This window comes from Trichechus manatus, unplaced genomic scaffold (assembly GCF_000243295.1).
Source record: "Trichechus manatus latirostris isolate Lorelei unplaced genomic scaffold, TriManLat1.0 scaffold00007, whole genome shotgun sequence".
Classification (NCBI taxonomy): Eukaryota; Metazoa; Chordata; class Mammalia; order Sirenia; family Trichechidae; genus Trichechus; species Trichechus manatus.
Genome location: NW_004443943.1, coordinates 22,130,021 through 22,146,632, shown reverse-complemented (window position 1 = coordinate 22,146,632; position 16,612 = coordinate 22,130,021). Strand labels below are relative to the sequence as shown.

The 16,612-nt window shown below is 44.6% G+C and overlaps 1 protein-coding gene across 1 annotated transcript in view; it reads left to right on the top strand.

Annotated features, from left to right (window-relative positions):
• Positions 1-4,830: 4,830 nt before the first annotated feature.
• The window catches only part of SORBS1 (sorbin and SH3 domain containing 1), a 116,002-nt gene continuing 104,220 nt past the window's right edge, over positions 4,831-16,612 (top strand). Inside the window, exons 1-4 of the mRNA XM_004369961.2 lie at positions 4,831-4,880; positions 6,540-6,608; positions 9,444-9,539; positions 12,493-12,621. Of these exons, the coding sequence (XP_004370018.1) occupies positions 4,871-4,880; positions 6,540-6,608; positions 9,444-9,539; positions 12,493-12,621 (304 nt within the window). The 5' untranslated portion in view covers positions 4,831-4,870. The remainder of the gene's footprint in view (positions 4,881-6,539; positions 6,609-9,443; positions 9,540-12,492; positions 12,622-16,612) is intronic.

Here is a 16,612-nt window from a genome sequence, read left to right as displayed (position 1 = left end):
GTAGTGTTTCGTTTGGTTGTGTGTGGGGTTGCCTCGTTGGCAGCTAACAGCAACAAAACATCGTTAAAATAAACTACAGGGACTAGATTATGACTTACAAAGCATTCTGTGTTCTTCGGTCCAGCTCAGTTTGTGCAGCTTCCTGGATGCATCCTCTCTGCCCTGACTCTGAACTCTTCAGGCCATAGAGACAAGACCATTGCTGGGCCGTTTGGGATTCGGGTCTGTCTGGCCTACCTTCAGGAGAGAGGAATGAAGATTCTTCTCTTCAGATGAAACCTTTGTAATCATGTTCTCCCCCTTCCCGCCACCCTTGTACTGATCAAGGTTCTTGGGCTACAAACAACCAGAAACCACCTCTGGTCCCCTCAAACCGTAAAGGGACATATTATCAGAATCTTGGGTTTATGGCAGAGTTTATGGCAGGCTGGAGACCTGTACTCAGAACAGGGGCAGGATTCAAGGAGGCTGAGTTGGCTAGAATCAGAGCCAAAATCAGGCCCTAGAATAATCTGGATAAGATGTCGCTGCTGTTGCCACCACTGGTGAGGACTGGACACCGGGCACTGTTCTTGGCAGTGACAAGCTGCCACTGTCCTTCTTGTTGCAGGTTTTTTTTTTTTGTTGTTGTTGTTGCTTTGTTTTAATTTTAAACAATCCCCTGCTTTTTTGCATCACCTGCTACAGGTTCGAACAATCACAAGTGAGAGCGACAACTGAACCTACTACCTGAAAAGCCTTTATGTGCTGAGCTGATACTCCCCTGTGCTCCAGTATTATCATGTTGGTTCTTAAAATGTTGAAACAGTATCATTTCACCCTGCATCTAGTCTCTCTCCACCTTCTCACCATCCAACAACTCAAGGGTTAACACCTGGCACATCCACTCTGGCTGGTGGCCATCTATAGCAAAATGCTTGTGATCTATTTTGGATATCATCCCTGACTGTGAACTTCAGATGGGTTTGTAATTTAGGGTGGGGACTGACAGTAGTTTCTTACTGACAGAGAAATATAGAACGTGCAAAGGGCCCACCACATCTGACAGTGATTGCTCATCATGTGTAAGTTGAGGCATCCCGTTGGTTTGGTTCTTAAACCATCTCCATTCATCTCTTTCCTAGCCTGCGAACACTGTGTGCTATGTATTTAGTTTTAAAATTAAGATGAATTAAACTCAGCTATGTAGAGGGAATTGGTAAATGAATTATGGAGTAGCATTATAATGAAATATTATATAGCCATTAAAATGAAGGATATGATGACTGTGCAGAAACCTAGAAAAAAATGTTCACAAAAATATTTAATTTAAAAACTAGAACGCAAAGCTGTTCAGACAATATGTTTGCAGCTGTGGAAATGCTATTTATGCCTATAGATAAAGTTTAGAAAGGACTGCAAAGGAATATAAGCAGTTTCTGTTAAGAAGGCTTCATGGTTGAATCAGAAAGATATCTTCAGTCATGCTTTAAAAGTTGACTAGATAATAAAAATAAAGTTGAATAAATAAAACCTTAACATAAACATAATCATTTTTAGATTATTAAAATTATTTTAAAAATAAAAGCATTTGGGTGACACCACGACAGCCCTTTTGGTCCTGGGAAACAATCTGAGGTAGCATAACACTAGGAATGGAAGCCACTGGGGCATATGGAACACAGTAGGTTGTGCGTTCCTTGACTGAAAGAACAAATGTTTCCTCAGTTTAGAAACAATCTGAGGCAGCTATTGAAGGGCAGACACAGACAGTCTCGGTGTATTTGACAGTGACAGAGGCAAAGCTACTGCTGATTTGGGCTGCAGAGAAGGACTTAGAATGATTTCCTTTTCACCCCTGGCATTCTCATTCCTTGTCAATTCCAAGGACAGTAAGCAAATCAACCCCCTAGGAAGGAAATTAGTGCATGACCTCAGCGTGTTCAAAAGGAAACTAAAGTATATGTCTTTTATACAGACTCTTGATACTGTGTCTTGCAATCCCTATTACAGAATTCATGAGCTAGGGAGCTGGTTTTCTCTACATCATTGCTTCTCACACTTCGAAGTACATAGGGATTACCTGGGGATCTGGTTAAAATGCAGATTCTGATTCAGGAGGTCTGGGGTGGAGTCTGAGCTTCTGCATTAAAAAAAAAAATTATTGTGGTAAAATATATATAACAAAAATTTTGCCGTTTTAACCATTTTAAATGTAAAATTCATTGACATTAACCATGTTGTGCAATCATTACCACTGTCTGTTTCCAAAAGTTTTTCATCACCCTAAACAGAAACTCAGTACCCCTTCAGCAGAAACTCCCCCTCCTCCATCCCCTGGTAACCCGGAGTCTACTTTCTGTCTCAATGAATCGCCTATTCTGGATATTTCATATAAGTGGGATCGTAATAACGTTTGCCCTTCTGTGTCTGACTTACTAAGCATAATGTTTTCAAGGTTCATCTATGTTGTAACATGTATCACAACTGCCTTTCTGTTTGTGGATGAATAATATTCCATTGTGTGTATATACCACATTTTATTATGCATTCATCTGTTTATGGGCACTTGTGTGTTTCTACCTGCTGTGCCATTAATTACTTTTGTGCTTAGCCTTTCTAGTCATGGGCTTGTAACTCCCACCCAGGTGATAGTGTGATAGGATAATTGTGGCCTACCAAGGGGATTGGTCAGTTTTGCCTTAGAAGAGAGCCAATTCCAAAGCAGAGAGGGAGGAGCCCACCACGAAGGAAGGAGAGACCCAGCAGCAGGAGACAGCAGTGGTGGGCTTCCCAGTGCACCAAGAGAGAAAGCTGAGTGCCTTCTGGCAGAGACTGAGGGCCAGGGAGAGGCGTGCCTGTGAGCATGGCTGGAAAGAGGCTGTCCTGATGGAAGAACTATATCTTGAGTGTTCCTGAGCCTGAACTGTAATGGTTACCTCCTTTATAATAAATCTCATAACTGTGAGTATGGTCTTTGGGTTCTCTGTGGCCATTGCAATGAATTATCGAACCCAGCAGAGAAGTAGAGAGTGCTGTGTGAGGGACGGTTGGTGTCAGAATTGGTAAAAATGGAGGAGAGAGGAGGCATGTCTGACCTCTCCCTCATTGGTATCAGCCTTGGGCTGTTGATCTTGGTTCTCCTTCCCCCTTGTGGGGTAGAAGGAGGTCAGACACCGCCTCCCCGCCATTTTTTATGCTACCTTTTGACATTGTGAATAGTGCTTCGATGAATATTGATGTACTGAGCTTCTGCATCTTTAATAAGCTCCCAGCTGATACCAGTGCTGCTGACCTGTGGACCGCACTTTAGGTAGCAAGGTTCTACATATCCTGAAGACTTGGCTTTTCAAATTATCTGACCTTCAGTTTTGTTCTCTAGGACTTTGCTGTTCAAAGTATGTGCAAGACTTGTATTCTGAAAAGTACAAAACATTGCCAAGAAAAATTAAAGAAGACCCAAATAAAGGGAGAAATATGCTATACTCATGAATTGGAACTCAATATTGTAAATGTTAGTTTTCCCCAGCTTGATGTACAGATTCCATATGATCCCAATAAAACCCAGCCAACTTTTAAATTTTTTTTTTTTGGTAGAAATTTGCAAAATGATTCTAAACTTTGTATAGGAATGCAGAGGACCTCTTAGAATAGCCAACATAATTTTGAAAGGAATGAAGTTGGAGGACTCACACTACCTGATTTCAAGACTTATAAAACTATAGTAATCAAGACAGCATGTTATTGGCATAAAGATAGATGATATAGATCAATGGAACAGAATAGAGTCTAGAAATGGACCTAAACATATGTGGCTAGTTGATTTATAAAGTATTGTGTTAAGTGAAAGAAGCCAGGCACAAAGATTACATACACTATGATTCCGTTTATGTAAAATTCTGGAAAAGGTAAAACTCTAGTGACAGACAGCAGATCAGTGGTTGCCAGGGACTTGGGATGGGATTTTACTATGGGGGGCGCAAGAGAACTTTTGGAGGTGATGGAAATTATTTATATCATAATTGTGGTGGTAGTGGTTATAAGACTGTATATACTTGTCAAAACTTATCAAATTGAACAATTAAAATGGATATATTTTGTTGTGTGGAAATTATACCTCAGGAAGAGATTTTCTGGATATGTTAGTGCATTGCCTGTACAATTTAAGCTTTCCTTGATTTGAGACCATACTAAATCAGACGATTATCAGTTAGCACATCGGTGCTCAGTAAATGGAATGTGGTCCCACCTAAGGGCAGTAAAGTGCAGCCCCTAAGAACTTGGGCCTTAGAATAACACCACCTGGGTTCCAGTATCAACTCCACCACCTAGGTAGGCAAGTTACTTCGCCTCTCAATGCCTCAGTTTCCTCATCTGTGTTAAATACAGTACTTTTCACATAGGGTTGTTGTGAGGTTCAAATGTGTTAATATATTTAAAACACTTGAACATTTCCTCATGCATAGAAAATGCTATATGTAAGTGTTCACTAGTATTATTAGTAACCTCTGATAATCAGTTTGTGTTGTGACTTTACCTCTTTGTCCTAAAATTTGGTTCTTCCCTTCACCCTTTCTTTGACCCATGTGCACTCATGTGACTTGAGATTTTTCATAAAACGTTAGAGCTGGAAGAGATCTGGGATAGCATCTAAACCAACTACGAGTGACAAGACTGAGTGCAGGGAGGGTGAGTGATGTCCTCAAGGCCTGGCCGACTGATTCCTACTTCAGCTCTGTGGTAGCAAGGCTCGTGGTATTTGTACTTTTAATGCTAAAGAAGATAAACAGAATTTCTCTTGAACCTGCCATTCATTGATTCCGTTGTGTGGTGTTTGTTTTCTACAGAGCGATTCAGAGCCCCACTTGCAGAAGACCTGTCTGACATCACCATGAGCTCTGGTAAGTCATTTTAAACTATTCTTTCTGTCCTTAGCGAAGCTTCTCTTGGCAGCTTATCCAGATTTCACACGTACTCTGAAGGCGTCGGCGGCATTTTATTTTTTATTTTTTGAGATTTTGGTGAGAACCCAAGCTTTGTCATAGATCATCATCATCATCACCACTTTTGTTATTAATAATTTATTGAGCACCTACTATGTATTCAGAACTATGCTCTTTATATGCACCATGTCTTTAATCTTTACAATTACTCTTTCCCCCTCTATTAACAGCTTTATTGAGATATAATCGGCCAAGGATAAACTGTACGTATTTTAAATATACAGTTTGATCAGTTTTGACATATGCATACACCTCAGTGGCATTCCTTAATCCTTGTGACTGCAGCAAAAGTAAGCAGATAGACTGCCGTTGCCCCAGGGCGTGAGCTAATCCAACACTTCCTTCACAGAGGCTGGCAGAGCAGCTTGCTCACCCTTTTGTTATGCCTTTGATAGTAAAAATCAAGCACCTAAACAGATGACTGGATTTGAGTATTTTTAGTTTTAGGCTGGGGTGGAAAGCATGGGCTGGGGAAGACAGTGAAGGGAACAGACTTACTTATTGTGCAGCCAGGAGTTGTCAGGTTTCCAGTCTAGGCTTCCAGGCAAAGAAGCTTCCATCTGGAGATTAAGGCCCAGCTTGGCTTCTGAGCATGCCCTGGAGACCAGCAGACCAGGTGGGGGTAGGGGGTGATTATGTGGACATCACAGTGACAACCACCTTCCTGCTCCTTCTAGGACCTCCTAATCCTGCATTATTTCTAGAGTGTTATCTAGAGTTTAATCTATCAATTAAAACAAGCCTTCTCATTTATTTACATACAGTGCCTTTTAGCCAAATCCTAAACTATGCAGGATAGTGTATTGTTAGGGGCAAGGAGGACTCTGGGGTGGAACAGCCTAAATCACACCGTGGCTTCATCACACTGCCTGTGTGGCCTCAGGTTTGTGGCAGACCCTTCTCTGCATTCTCCTCTGTAAAATGGTCATAATAACAGCACCAACTCATTGGAATTTTGTGAGGATTAAAGTACATAGCATGAGGCATTGGTGGTTCAGTGGCAGAATTCTCGCCTTCCATGTGGGAGACCTGAGTTCAATTCCTGGCCAGCGCACCTCATGTACAGCTACCACCTGTCTGTCAGTGGAGGCTTGTGTGTTGCTATGATGCTAAACAGGCTTTAGCAGAGCTTCCAGGCTAAGATAGACTAGGAAGATAGGTCTTTGTCATGCAGGAGAGGCCATTTAGAGGGTATTATGTGGATTTTTTTAAAATACCAGTAAGGAAGTCATAGCAAGGAGGCAAGAGAATGTACATCACCACAACACACTCCCTTCCCAAAGAGCCTTTGTGTCTTCACTGGTTCAGGCCACACAGCATTGTCGGAGCCCTCCAATGACACCTTAGGGACCTGTCCCCAAACCCAAGAAACCTGCGTGGGGATGAACCAACAGGAACAGGACATGCATGAGGGTGGATGGAACCACTCCAAGGTCTGCCAGGGCAGGACCCCATCTGTTTTCACTCTGTACTCTGCCCCCAGCCCCACTGGCTCGGGATGCAGTAGATGTTGGGGATACATGATCATAAGCCTTGTGCTCTTTTTCTTTCTTTCAGAATGTGATGTTGATGCTTCTAAGGCTGTGGTGAACGGGTTGGCACCAGGCAATAATGGGCAAGACAAAGGTAAGGCTCTTGAAAAGAAGCCTGGGCTGGGTCCTGGAAAGCTTTTCCAGAAGGTGCAGAGTCCATTGGCCTGGGCTGCCCTGCCTGACTGGTGGGAATAGTCATTGGCCCAATCAGGCCATGAACAGGAGACCTGTTTCCTGCACTGATTTTCTGAGACCATGAGCACATTCTGGCATCTCATGAGTCTGAGGCTGCCATTTCCATACTGTGAGATGACAGTATTAAAAACTGGTCCTAGCTCACAGGGATGCTGTGAATAGCCGATCAGATACCTGGACGGAGGTGTTCTTCATGCCTGGTGCATACAGCATTGATCAGCCTGAAATCTCCCTTTGCTGGCATTTCACCCTCACCGGGAGCACAACAGTGACACCTTCACAGTCCTGACCTTTAGGCATTAAAATCAGTTACTGCAGCGGCATTAGTTTCATGTGTATCGTTTTGTATTTTCAGCCTTTAAAACTTCCTTATGAAAGATTTAAATGTAAAATAAATGGTGGAGAAGATGACCTTTAAGGCCCTTTTTGCCCTGGGGTCTGTCATCCTGACGTTCTCACCGTGGCTGCCCAAACAGCCAGGCAGCAGGGCTGACTGATGCAGTGTTCAAGGAGCGCTTGAGTTGGAGTGATGAGATCTGGGGTCAAGTCCCAACTCTGCTGCTCACAAACAGAGGCCTCTTGGGAAACCCTTTATCTTTTCGGGTATGGGTTTCCTCATCTGTAAAATGAGGGAGTTTGATAATCTGCAGTATTTAATGCCGCGCTCAAATTCTGGGTTCCAGTGATTCTGTGTACGTTCATCCAACTAGATTTTATGGTATGAGAAAGGAAGGGCAAAAATCCTGGCATTGAGTATTTAAGTCAAAATGCAACAGCTGTCAAAGAATAATTTCAGAGTTTGACATGTTTGGCCTTTGATTGTAATTTCCATCTGGTTCAGTCAACTATATCTTTTGAGACAAGGTGAAGCGGAGACTCTGAAGGAGCCCGTCAGAGAGGGAGAGCATACAGAGTGGGAGGAGGTGGGGAGAACGGGGCTTGCTTGGCTTGGGGGTGGCTTCCTCGGTGGCACGGTCCTGTTTTCCTTGCTTCTTTGCTTCCCTGCCAGCTGGCCTCCTCCATTCTTGGTGTGGGGCTGTGTCTGCTGTGGTCTTGGGGTCTCCGACAATCCTGGCTAAGTTGCACTTCGGGAATGTTGAAGGACCGTACGGCAGAGTGGGTACAGGGGAGTGGTTAAGCATCCAGTGAGGAGTATGGAAAGGGGTGGGTGTTTCCATGCTTTTAAAACCTGCGGGGCCACCAACCCCATCCCTGTGAATTCATTTATACAAGAGACTCGAAGAGGGGGAGGGAAGGTTGGCAGATAGAAATGGATTCCACCCTTTCCTTGGTAAGACCCACCTTTGGCTGGAAAGAAGGAGGCAGATGTATCCTGAGGGTCATCGGGGTGGCCTGGGGCAGTCTCTAAACCAGGAGCCAGGACAGTAGAGCTCTAGTCTCCGTCTCTCCACTTAGGACCTGAATGACTCTGAGCAGCTCTCTGAGCCTCTTGCTTCTTTACCTGGAAATGGTAACAAAACTCCTCCCACCCAGCCAGGCTCCCAGATGGTCATAGGAGCAGTCATTAGAATTGCTGTGAAAGTATTTTGTATCTTTATATGTGGAGTATTGTTATTAACTTAGTTACTGAGTGTCCTACGCTATAGGCAGTGGTAGCACAATGGACTGGAGGGTGCGCTGTCTGCCGCTGAAGTGCCTTCCCTCCCCCATCCCCCTTTGACTGGCTTGCCAGCACGATGGCTGATTCATCAGCGACAGTCTTGCTTCCCAAACAGCCGTGTCCCCCAGGCATTATCTGTGGCCACAAGACCTCCAGGTGGCATTCACTGGAGCAGCATTGGCACCCTAGCACATGAGCTCCCTGCTCTCTTTATTTCCGTTGGAGAGAGGGGCCGAGAGGATGCCTCACAACAGGCTTGCTCTGGGAAGGAGGGTTTAGGGATGTGCCCACCATTGAGACTTCAGAATCTGGGGAGGCAAGGAGCCCAAGGAACCCTGCAGGTAGATAACCAGGACCACCCAAGACTTAAGGACACCAGTGTGACTGCATCCTAGGCAGTTATCCCAGCCCTCCTGAAAGTTCAGCTGGGTGTCTGGATCCTGGTCTGTGCCACCTGGGTGCTGCCCAGAGTCTTGAGATTGCACTTGGATGCTTGGCTCCCTCTTGACCAGGAAAGAGTGGATTTAAGTAAGACCATCTGCTGCCCAGCAGATGGGGGTTCTCACTTGCTTGGGACAAGAGGGATATGATTGGCAGAGCAGACCCAGGACCCTAGAAGTTATGATTTGGGGGAAGCATCTGTGATGGCTGAAGGGACCAGGTAACTAACAGACTTGTTCTTTTCCTTCCTTCTCTCATCTGGGGCCTACGGGCCATAGCTTGCTTCCTTGGGCCTCCCCCCAGTGTGGACGTCCAGCGTTCTCCCAAGGGACGCCTTAGACTCTAATTGCTCTCCCCTTCCTCTGTTTGCCAGGCCATCTGTGTCTCTGTAAATCTCTTTGTCCAGGGCTTTGGCAAGCTCCCGGTGTGGCAGGAGGCACAGATAAACCCTGACCAACTGTATCTGGGTGATGTTGGAGGGAGGGCTCTGCCGTATTGGTCTATAACCCTAAAAGAGAGAAAGGTTATTTTTAATTACTGCATCTACTGCTCTTTGTATTATTCTTTTCGTGTGGGCGACTTCCTCCTATTGTCCCTGCTCAGTTCCTCAACTGCCTGAGTGTTTCCCAAATGTTCCTTCTGGATGCACCATTTACCGTTTTGTGTTTTCAGCCACTGCCGACCCTTTACGTGCACGCTCTATTTCTGCTGTTAAAATAATTCCCGTGAAGACAGTGAAACACTCTGCAGGCCTAGTACTCCGGACAGGTATCTCTCCTTTGGTTTGTTCCTTTTTTAACTGTTAGCAGATCCTGTTTCCTTTCTCCTTCCTTCCTTCTAACAAATACTTTGAGGCTTAATCCTTGCATGTTTAGGAGACATTCTCTCTCCCGTTGTTGGTTTGTTTCCTTTCTTCCTCTCTGTGCGTATGTGACTGTGTGTTTGTGAGCCAGCAAGTGTGGAGAACTGAGAACAGATGCCTTGCTCCTCCGCTCTTTAAGAGAACTATCAGTCCAGAGGCCAAAATATACTCTAGGGTGGGTCTGGCTCTCGCTGCAGCTTTCCAATTCCCAATACTTTATTTAAAACTCCAGTCTCTCCCAGAATTAACTTGGGCTTGCAGGGAACCTCTGGATTGGGCTGAATCTGAAGCAGCTGCCTTGGATGCCAAACCTTAGACTTGCCTCTGTAATGCCCCCAGAGTGCCCCAACCCCCACTTCACCTGCAGTCACTTCCTTCCTCTGGGGTGCAGTTCAGATTTCGGCTCTATCTCAAAGCTTCCTTCTGTACAAAATGGGACAAGTGAGGCATACCCCACCTCCCCTCTCCCCCAAAAAGCTCACTACTGCCGAGTTGATTCTGACTCATGGTGATCCCGTGTATTAGAGTAGAACTGAGTTCCATAAGGTTTTCTTGGCTGTAATCTTTTTTGTTGTTTTTGTTGTAATTAAATGAAGTTTATATTTCAAGTTAGTCTCCCATACAAACAAAATTTTTTTTTACATATATTGTTATGAGACCCCAACCGCTCACCCCATTCTGCGACAGCACACTCCTCCCCTCCGCACCTGATTCCCCATGAACATTCAACCAGCTCCTAACTCTCTGCCTTCCCAGCTCACCTCTGGACAGGAGCTGCCCCTTTGGTCTCTTGTATCTACTTGACTAAGAGGCACATTCTTCATGAGTATCACTTTATGTCCCACAGTCCAGTCCAATCCCTGTCTGAAGAGTTGACCTCGGAAATTGTTTTAGTTCTGAGCTGATACAGAGTCCAGGGGACGTTCATTGGTGGTAGCTGGGCACCATCTAGTTCTTCTGGTCTCAGGCTGATGAAGTCTCTGGTTTATGTGGCCCATTCTGTCTCTTGGGCTAATACTTTTCCTTGTGTCTTTGGTGTTCTTTGTTCTCCTTTACTCCAAGTGGTTGGGACCAATTGATGCATCTTAGATGGCCGCTCGCTAGCTTTTAAGACCCAGACGCCACTCACCAAAGTAGGATGCAGAACATTTTCTTAATAAGCTTTGTTATTTGGCTTTAATCTTTACAGAAGCAGATTTCTAGGGCTTGCTTCTGGGGAGTCACTGAATAGGTTCAAATCACGAACTTTTCAGTTAGTAGTGAAGCACAAACCATTTGCGCCACCCATAGATCCCCAAGTGAGGCATACCAAAACCAAACCAAACCTGTTGGCTGTCAAGTTGATTCCAACTCATAGTGACCTTATAGGACAGAGTGGAATTGCCCCATAGAGTTTCCAAGGCTGTAAATCTTTACAGAAACAGACTGCTACACCTTTCTCCCACAGAGCAGCTGGTGGGTTCAAACTGCTAACCTTTGGTTAGAAGCTGAGTCCTTAACCACTGTGCCACCAGGATTCCCAAGTGAGGCATAGGTGGTGCTTTATCCTGCTGGTGCTTTCAGGAGTTGGACAAACCTGGCTGTGAGCCCTGGAACCGATTGATGGGCTGTATCTGTCAGATTGTCCCTCACTGTTTGGAAATCACTGTGAACCAGTTTGCCCAATCGTTTTGTGACATCAGTCACTTATCCTCTTGATGAGGTTGGACAAGTCAGATGCTCTGCCATACATTGTGTTTTGTGCCTGGCTTTCACTGGAAGAGGTGCTGACAGGGCAGATCTGTTCTCTTCTGGAGCACTGATGATCAGCCTTTCTGAGCTGTCAGGAAGGGGCTGCTGGAGTGGAAAATGGGGAGAAGAGGCTTTGCTTCTCTGCCCTGGCCCAGGGTGGGGAGGAGTTGGATATCTGAGTCCACATCCTGCCCAGCGCCTCCTTGCACTTTAGCCCATAATCCTAATCTTGCTAATTTTAGGTCAGGATCCAGCCTGTGAGCAATTTGCAAAAAGCAACCATGGAGTTTAGTTCAGCTCAGCTGCACAGACAGAAACATTCAGCACCTGTGCCTTCTAGAACCATGTGGTCTGCAACAGTTGCCTGTCTCCTCATTACTGACTTTCCTGGAGGGTGGCCATCTAGATTGTTTGAAGCTGATATTGAAATCCTTCTAAATGGAACTCTTTAAGATGACCTGGGTCTGTTGTTAGGCTATTGTGAGACTGTAGTTTTCTTTGGTGTGAGTTTTCGTCATTAAGTTTGGAATGTGAGGCACTGTCACCCATGATCTTCCTCCCCAGGCAGCGTATCCTTTTGTCTCGTCATTTCAGGGGGCTTGACTTGCTGCTGCAGGAGATTTTCTTTCCTTTTCTCATTGGAGAACTGCAAGGAACAGTGATTCTCCTCAAACAACCACCTGATTTCGCTAGGTTACCAACTTGTTCTTTTATATGAAGGGTGATCTGGAAGCCTGAGAAGTCTTACATAAACTCTTTCTTGAACTTTCTAACTAATTGGTCAGAAATCTGCTCACCCGCCTAAACTTCATTTAATAAAAGGAATAAACCTGCTTTCATTTTGAAATGTTTTCTGCTGATATTGAACTCATACATTTACTCGGAATTCATTGTTGCCTCCTTTTTCCCCTAACCTCATGATGCGTGGCAGCAAACCTCTGAACACAGGGCTTGGCCCTCTCCACCACCTACAAGTTAATTTTCATTGATCACAAGTGTTTGAAGACTGCATGTGGCTGTAAACAGGTTCATCTCATTCCCCAGCTGTAACCGTTTGCTAGCTGACTGTTGCTTTCTTCCTTTGTGAATCTTGGATTCAGGCTTTTCTTTTGGGTCTTTTATTTTCAGACATGGATCCTACAAAAATCTGTACCGGCAAGGGAGCGGTGACTCTCCGGGCCTCATCCTCCTACAGAGAAATCCCAAGCAGTAGCCCTGTGAGCCCTCAGAAAACGCCACTTTCAGAAAGCAAACCAGGTGCGCCACCCCTCTGAAAGAAGAGAGAAGTTTGGAGCTGTATGGGAAGGGTGGGAGGCCATTGTGCTGCTTCTCAGGAGGGGAGGTCTGAATGCCCTACAGCACTAAAAGTGGGTGGTGGAGTGGCTTCTTGGCACCATGCTCCTGGGCCCATGCCTGACTACTCACCCACTGTCATTGCCATTCTAATCTCCAGGAAAGGTGGGGCCCAGGAGAGGATGCAAAGTAATTTCTTCCTAAAACTAGCCTAATCCAGCCTCTGCAGGCCTAACTAGGGAAGATCCAGCTCCCAGGCTTTAAATCATATGGGTTGGTTTAAAGGTAAGGGCCATGTCCGCAACCCCATAGCCCCATAAAATGACCAAATCAATTTACCAACTTCCTGGCTGATCCTATGGCCAGGAGTGGAGGTGGTGGAGGAGAGGGAGCCTTGAGCTCCCCCTAGTGGTTAAGAGTGTGAACACACATGTATGGAGTAGAACACATGCTACGTATACTGCACCTCACCATGCAAGTACCGTTTTCAACAACATAAACGGTGACTATACACGTGGAATACCAGATGGAATACCCAGGAATCAAATTAACTATTCATCTGTGGAAAGAGAATATGGAAAAGCTCAATATCATCCGTCAGAACAAGGCCTGACTGTGGAATAGACCATCAGTTGCTCATATGCAATTTCAGGTTGAAACTGAAGAAGATTAGAACGAGTCCACGAGAGCCAAAGTACGACCTTGAGTATATCCCACTTGAATTTAGAGATCATCTCAAGAATAGATTTGATACATTGAACACTAATGACCAAAGACCAGACGAGTTGTGGAATGACATCAAGAATATCATAAATGAAGAAAGCAAGAGGTCATTAAAAAGACTGAAAAGAAAGAAAAAACCAAAATGGATGTCAGAAGAGAGTCTGAAAGTTTCTCTGGAAGGTAGAGTAGCTAAAGCGAATGGAAGAAATGATGAAGTAAAAGAGCTGAACGGAAGATTTCAAAGGACCGCTCGAGAAGACAAAGTATTATAATGAAATGTGCAAAGACCTAGAGTTAGAAAACCAAAAGGGAAGAACACGCTTGGCATTTCTCAAGCTAAAAGAACTGAAGAAAAAATTCAAGCCTCAAGTCGCAATATTGAAGGATTCTACAGGAAAAATACTGACTGACGCAGGAAGTAGCAAAAGAAGATGGAAGGAATACACAGAGTCACTGTACCAAAAAAGAACTGGTCGACATTCAGCCATTTCAGGAGGTAGCATATGGTCAAGAACCGATGGTACTGAAGGAAGAGATCCAAGCTGCACTGAAAGCCTTGACAAAAAACAAGGTCCAGAATTGGCAGAATACCAACTGCGATGTTTCAGCAAACAGATGCAGCGCTGGAAGTGCCTACTCCTCTATGCCAAGAAATTTGGAAGACAGCTACCTGGCCAACCAACTAGAAGAGATCCATATTTGTACCCATTCCAAAGAAAGATGATCCAACAGAATGTCGAAATTATCGAATAATACCATTAATATCACACACAAGTAAAATTTTACTGAAGATAATTCAAAAGCAGTTGTAGGAGTATATTGACAGGAAACTGCCAGAAATTCAAGCCAGATTCAGAAGACGTGGAACGAGGGATATCATTGCTGATGTCAGATGGATCATGACTAAAAGCAGAGACTACCAGAAAGATGTTTACCTGTGTTTTATTGACTATGCAAAGGCATTCAGCCATGTGGATCATAACAAATTACAGATAACATTGCAAAGAATGGGAATTCCAGAACTCTTAATTGTGTTCATGAGAAACCTTAATTAGACCAAGCGGCAGTCATTTGAACAGAACAAGGGGATACCGTGTGGTTTAAAGTCAGGAAAGATGTGCATCAGGGTTGTATCCTTTCACCATACCTATTCAATCTGTGTGGTAGGTAAATAATCTGAGAAGCTGGACTATATGAAAAAGAGTGCAGCATCAGGATTAGAGGAAGACTCATTAGCAACCTGTGATATGCAGATGACACAGCCTTGTTTGCTGAAAGTGAAGAGGAGTTGAAGCACTGATGAAGATCAAAGACCACAGCCTTCAGAATGGATTACACCTCAACATAAAGAAAACAGAAATCTTCACAACTGAACCAATAAGCAACATCATAATAAATGGCGAAAGTATTGAAGTTGTAAAGGATTTCATTTTACTTGGATCCACAGTCCACACCCGTGGAAGCAGCAGTCAAGAAATCAAACGATGCATTTCACTGGGCAAATCTGCTGCAAAAGACCTCTTTAAAGTGTTAAAAAGCAAAGATGTCACTTTAAGGACTAAGGTGCGCCTGACCCAAGCCAAGGTGTTTTCAGTCTCCTCATATGCATGCGAAAGCTGGACAATGAGTAAGGAAGACGGAAGAAGAATCAATGCTTTTGAATTATAGTGTTGGCGAAGAATATTGAATATGCCGTGGCCTGCCAGAAGAACAAACAGATCTGTCTTGAAAGAAGTGCAGCTAGAATGCTCATTAGAAGCAAGGATGGTGAGACTTCATCTCACATACTTTGGACATGTTATCAGGAGGGACCAGTTCCTGGAGAAGGACATCATGCTTGGTAGAGTAGAGGGTCAGCAAAAAAGAGGGAGACCCTCAGCGAGATGGACTGACACAGTGGCTGCAACAATGGGCTCAAGCATAAATGATTGTGAGGATGGCACAGGACTAGGCAGTGTTTCATTCTGTTGTACATAGGGTTGCTATAAATCGGAACCGACTTGACTGCACCCAACAACACCACCATGTGTTGGCTTGTGCTGTGAGTACTGTATAGTGATTTGAGTTACTTTAGGAAGTTCTCTCTAGCCCCCAAATAATCCTACATCTCCTGAAGTTCTACAAACTAATTTGGTTGAAAAAAAAAAATCTTTGAAAAAATTTTCAAATGCAAAACTCTGAAGAATTAGAGGGGAGTAATCAGTCATGCACACTTTACAATAAATTAATCTTAGTAGATTATTTTCCTCCTGGTAAGTTGAAATCATTGAATTCAAATCAGCAAACATTCATTCAGCAGCATCTGTGTGCCAGGCACTAAGTTAGTCTCTGGTAACTGTGATGAGAAATGGGGTGAAGGGAGGAAAAGGGAGAGTAATTCTGGGTGCATTAGGTGAGGGCAAGAGGCAGGTTGTTGCAACAAAAGAGTCAGGAGTGGACTCCTAGTCCACTAACTTGCTTTCTGGCCATGGGTAAGTCACAATGCCTCTGAAGCCATATAAAGTGCGAGGGGCTTAGATGGTTTTCAAGCCTTTCCAGTTCCAAAATGCTCCATGACCTTGGGAAGTTTGGGAATTGACCTAACACAAACAGAATCTCATTCACTGGGGACAAATTCAAGATTGTATCCTAGGGCCGTGTGGGTGGAAAGGAACAAGCCACGTTTGCGGGGGGGACCACGTTAATTAAGAGTATTTTATAACATGCTGGAGTGAGTTAACACTGGGGAGTAATGTTAAAAGAGGATATGACTCTGGAGATGGAACATTCAGGAATGGGGAACTTGCCGTCTTACCATACTACCCACTGGCCAGCATGCTGCTGTCTCTGGACTTTGGCTGTGTCCATGTGGTTCTCCAGCCTTCCTCATATCTCGTTCTCCTCCTCCATATGAGCCTCTTGATGGCAACTTGCTGGTCATCACCAGTCTCCAGTCCTGTCCTAGGGCCTGGGAGTCCTTGGGCCTTGAATGGACTTATGAAAACAGCTTTGGTGTTTATAGGTAGCCATGCTCACACTGGAAGCCCGAGTGTGAGTGGCTGTTGCCAAGGATTGGGCATGCTTCCTATTCCCAGCGCCTTCCTAGATAGCTAATGTCAGATAGCATCCAGCTCCATTCCTCTTCATCAGAGCCAGCATCTGCCCCAGCTGTTCTATCTGCTTCCTCCTTGCCTTGTTCCCTGGCCTTAACTACTTCCTCCAAGCCTTGTGGGTCTCCAGGTTGCTGATTATT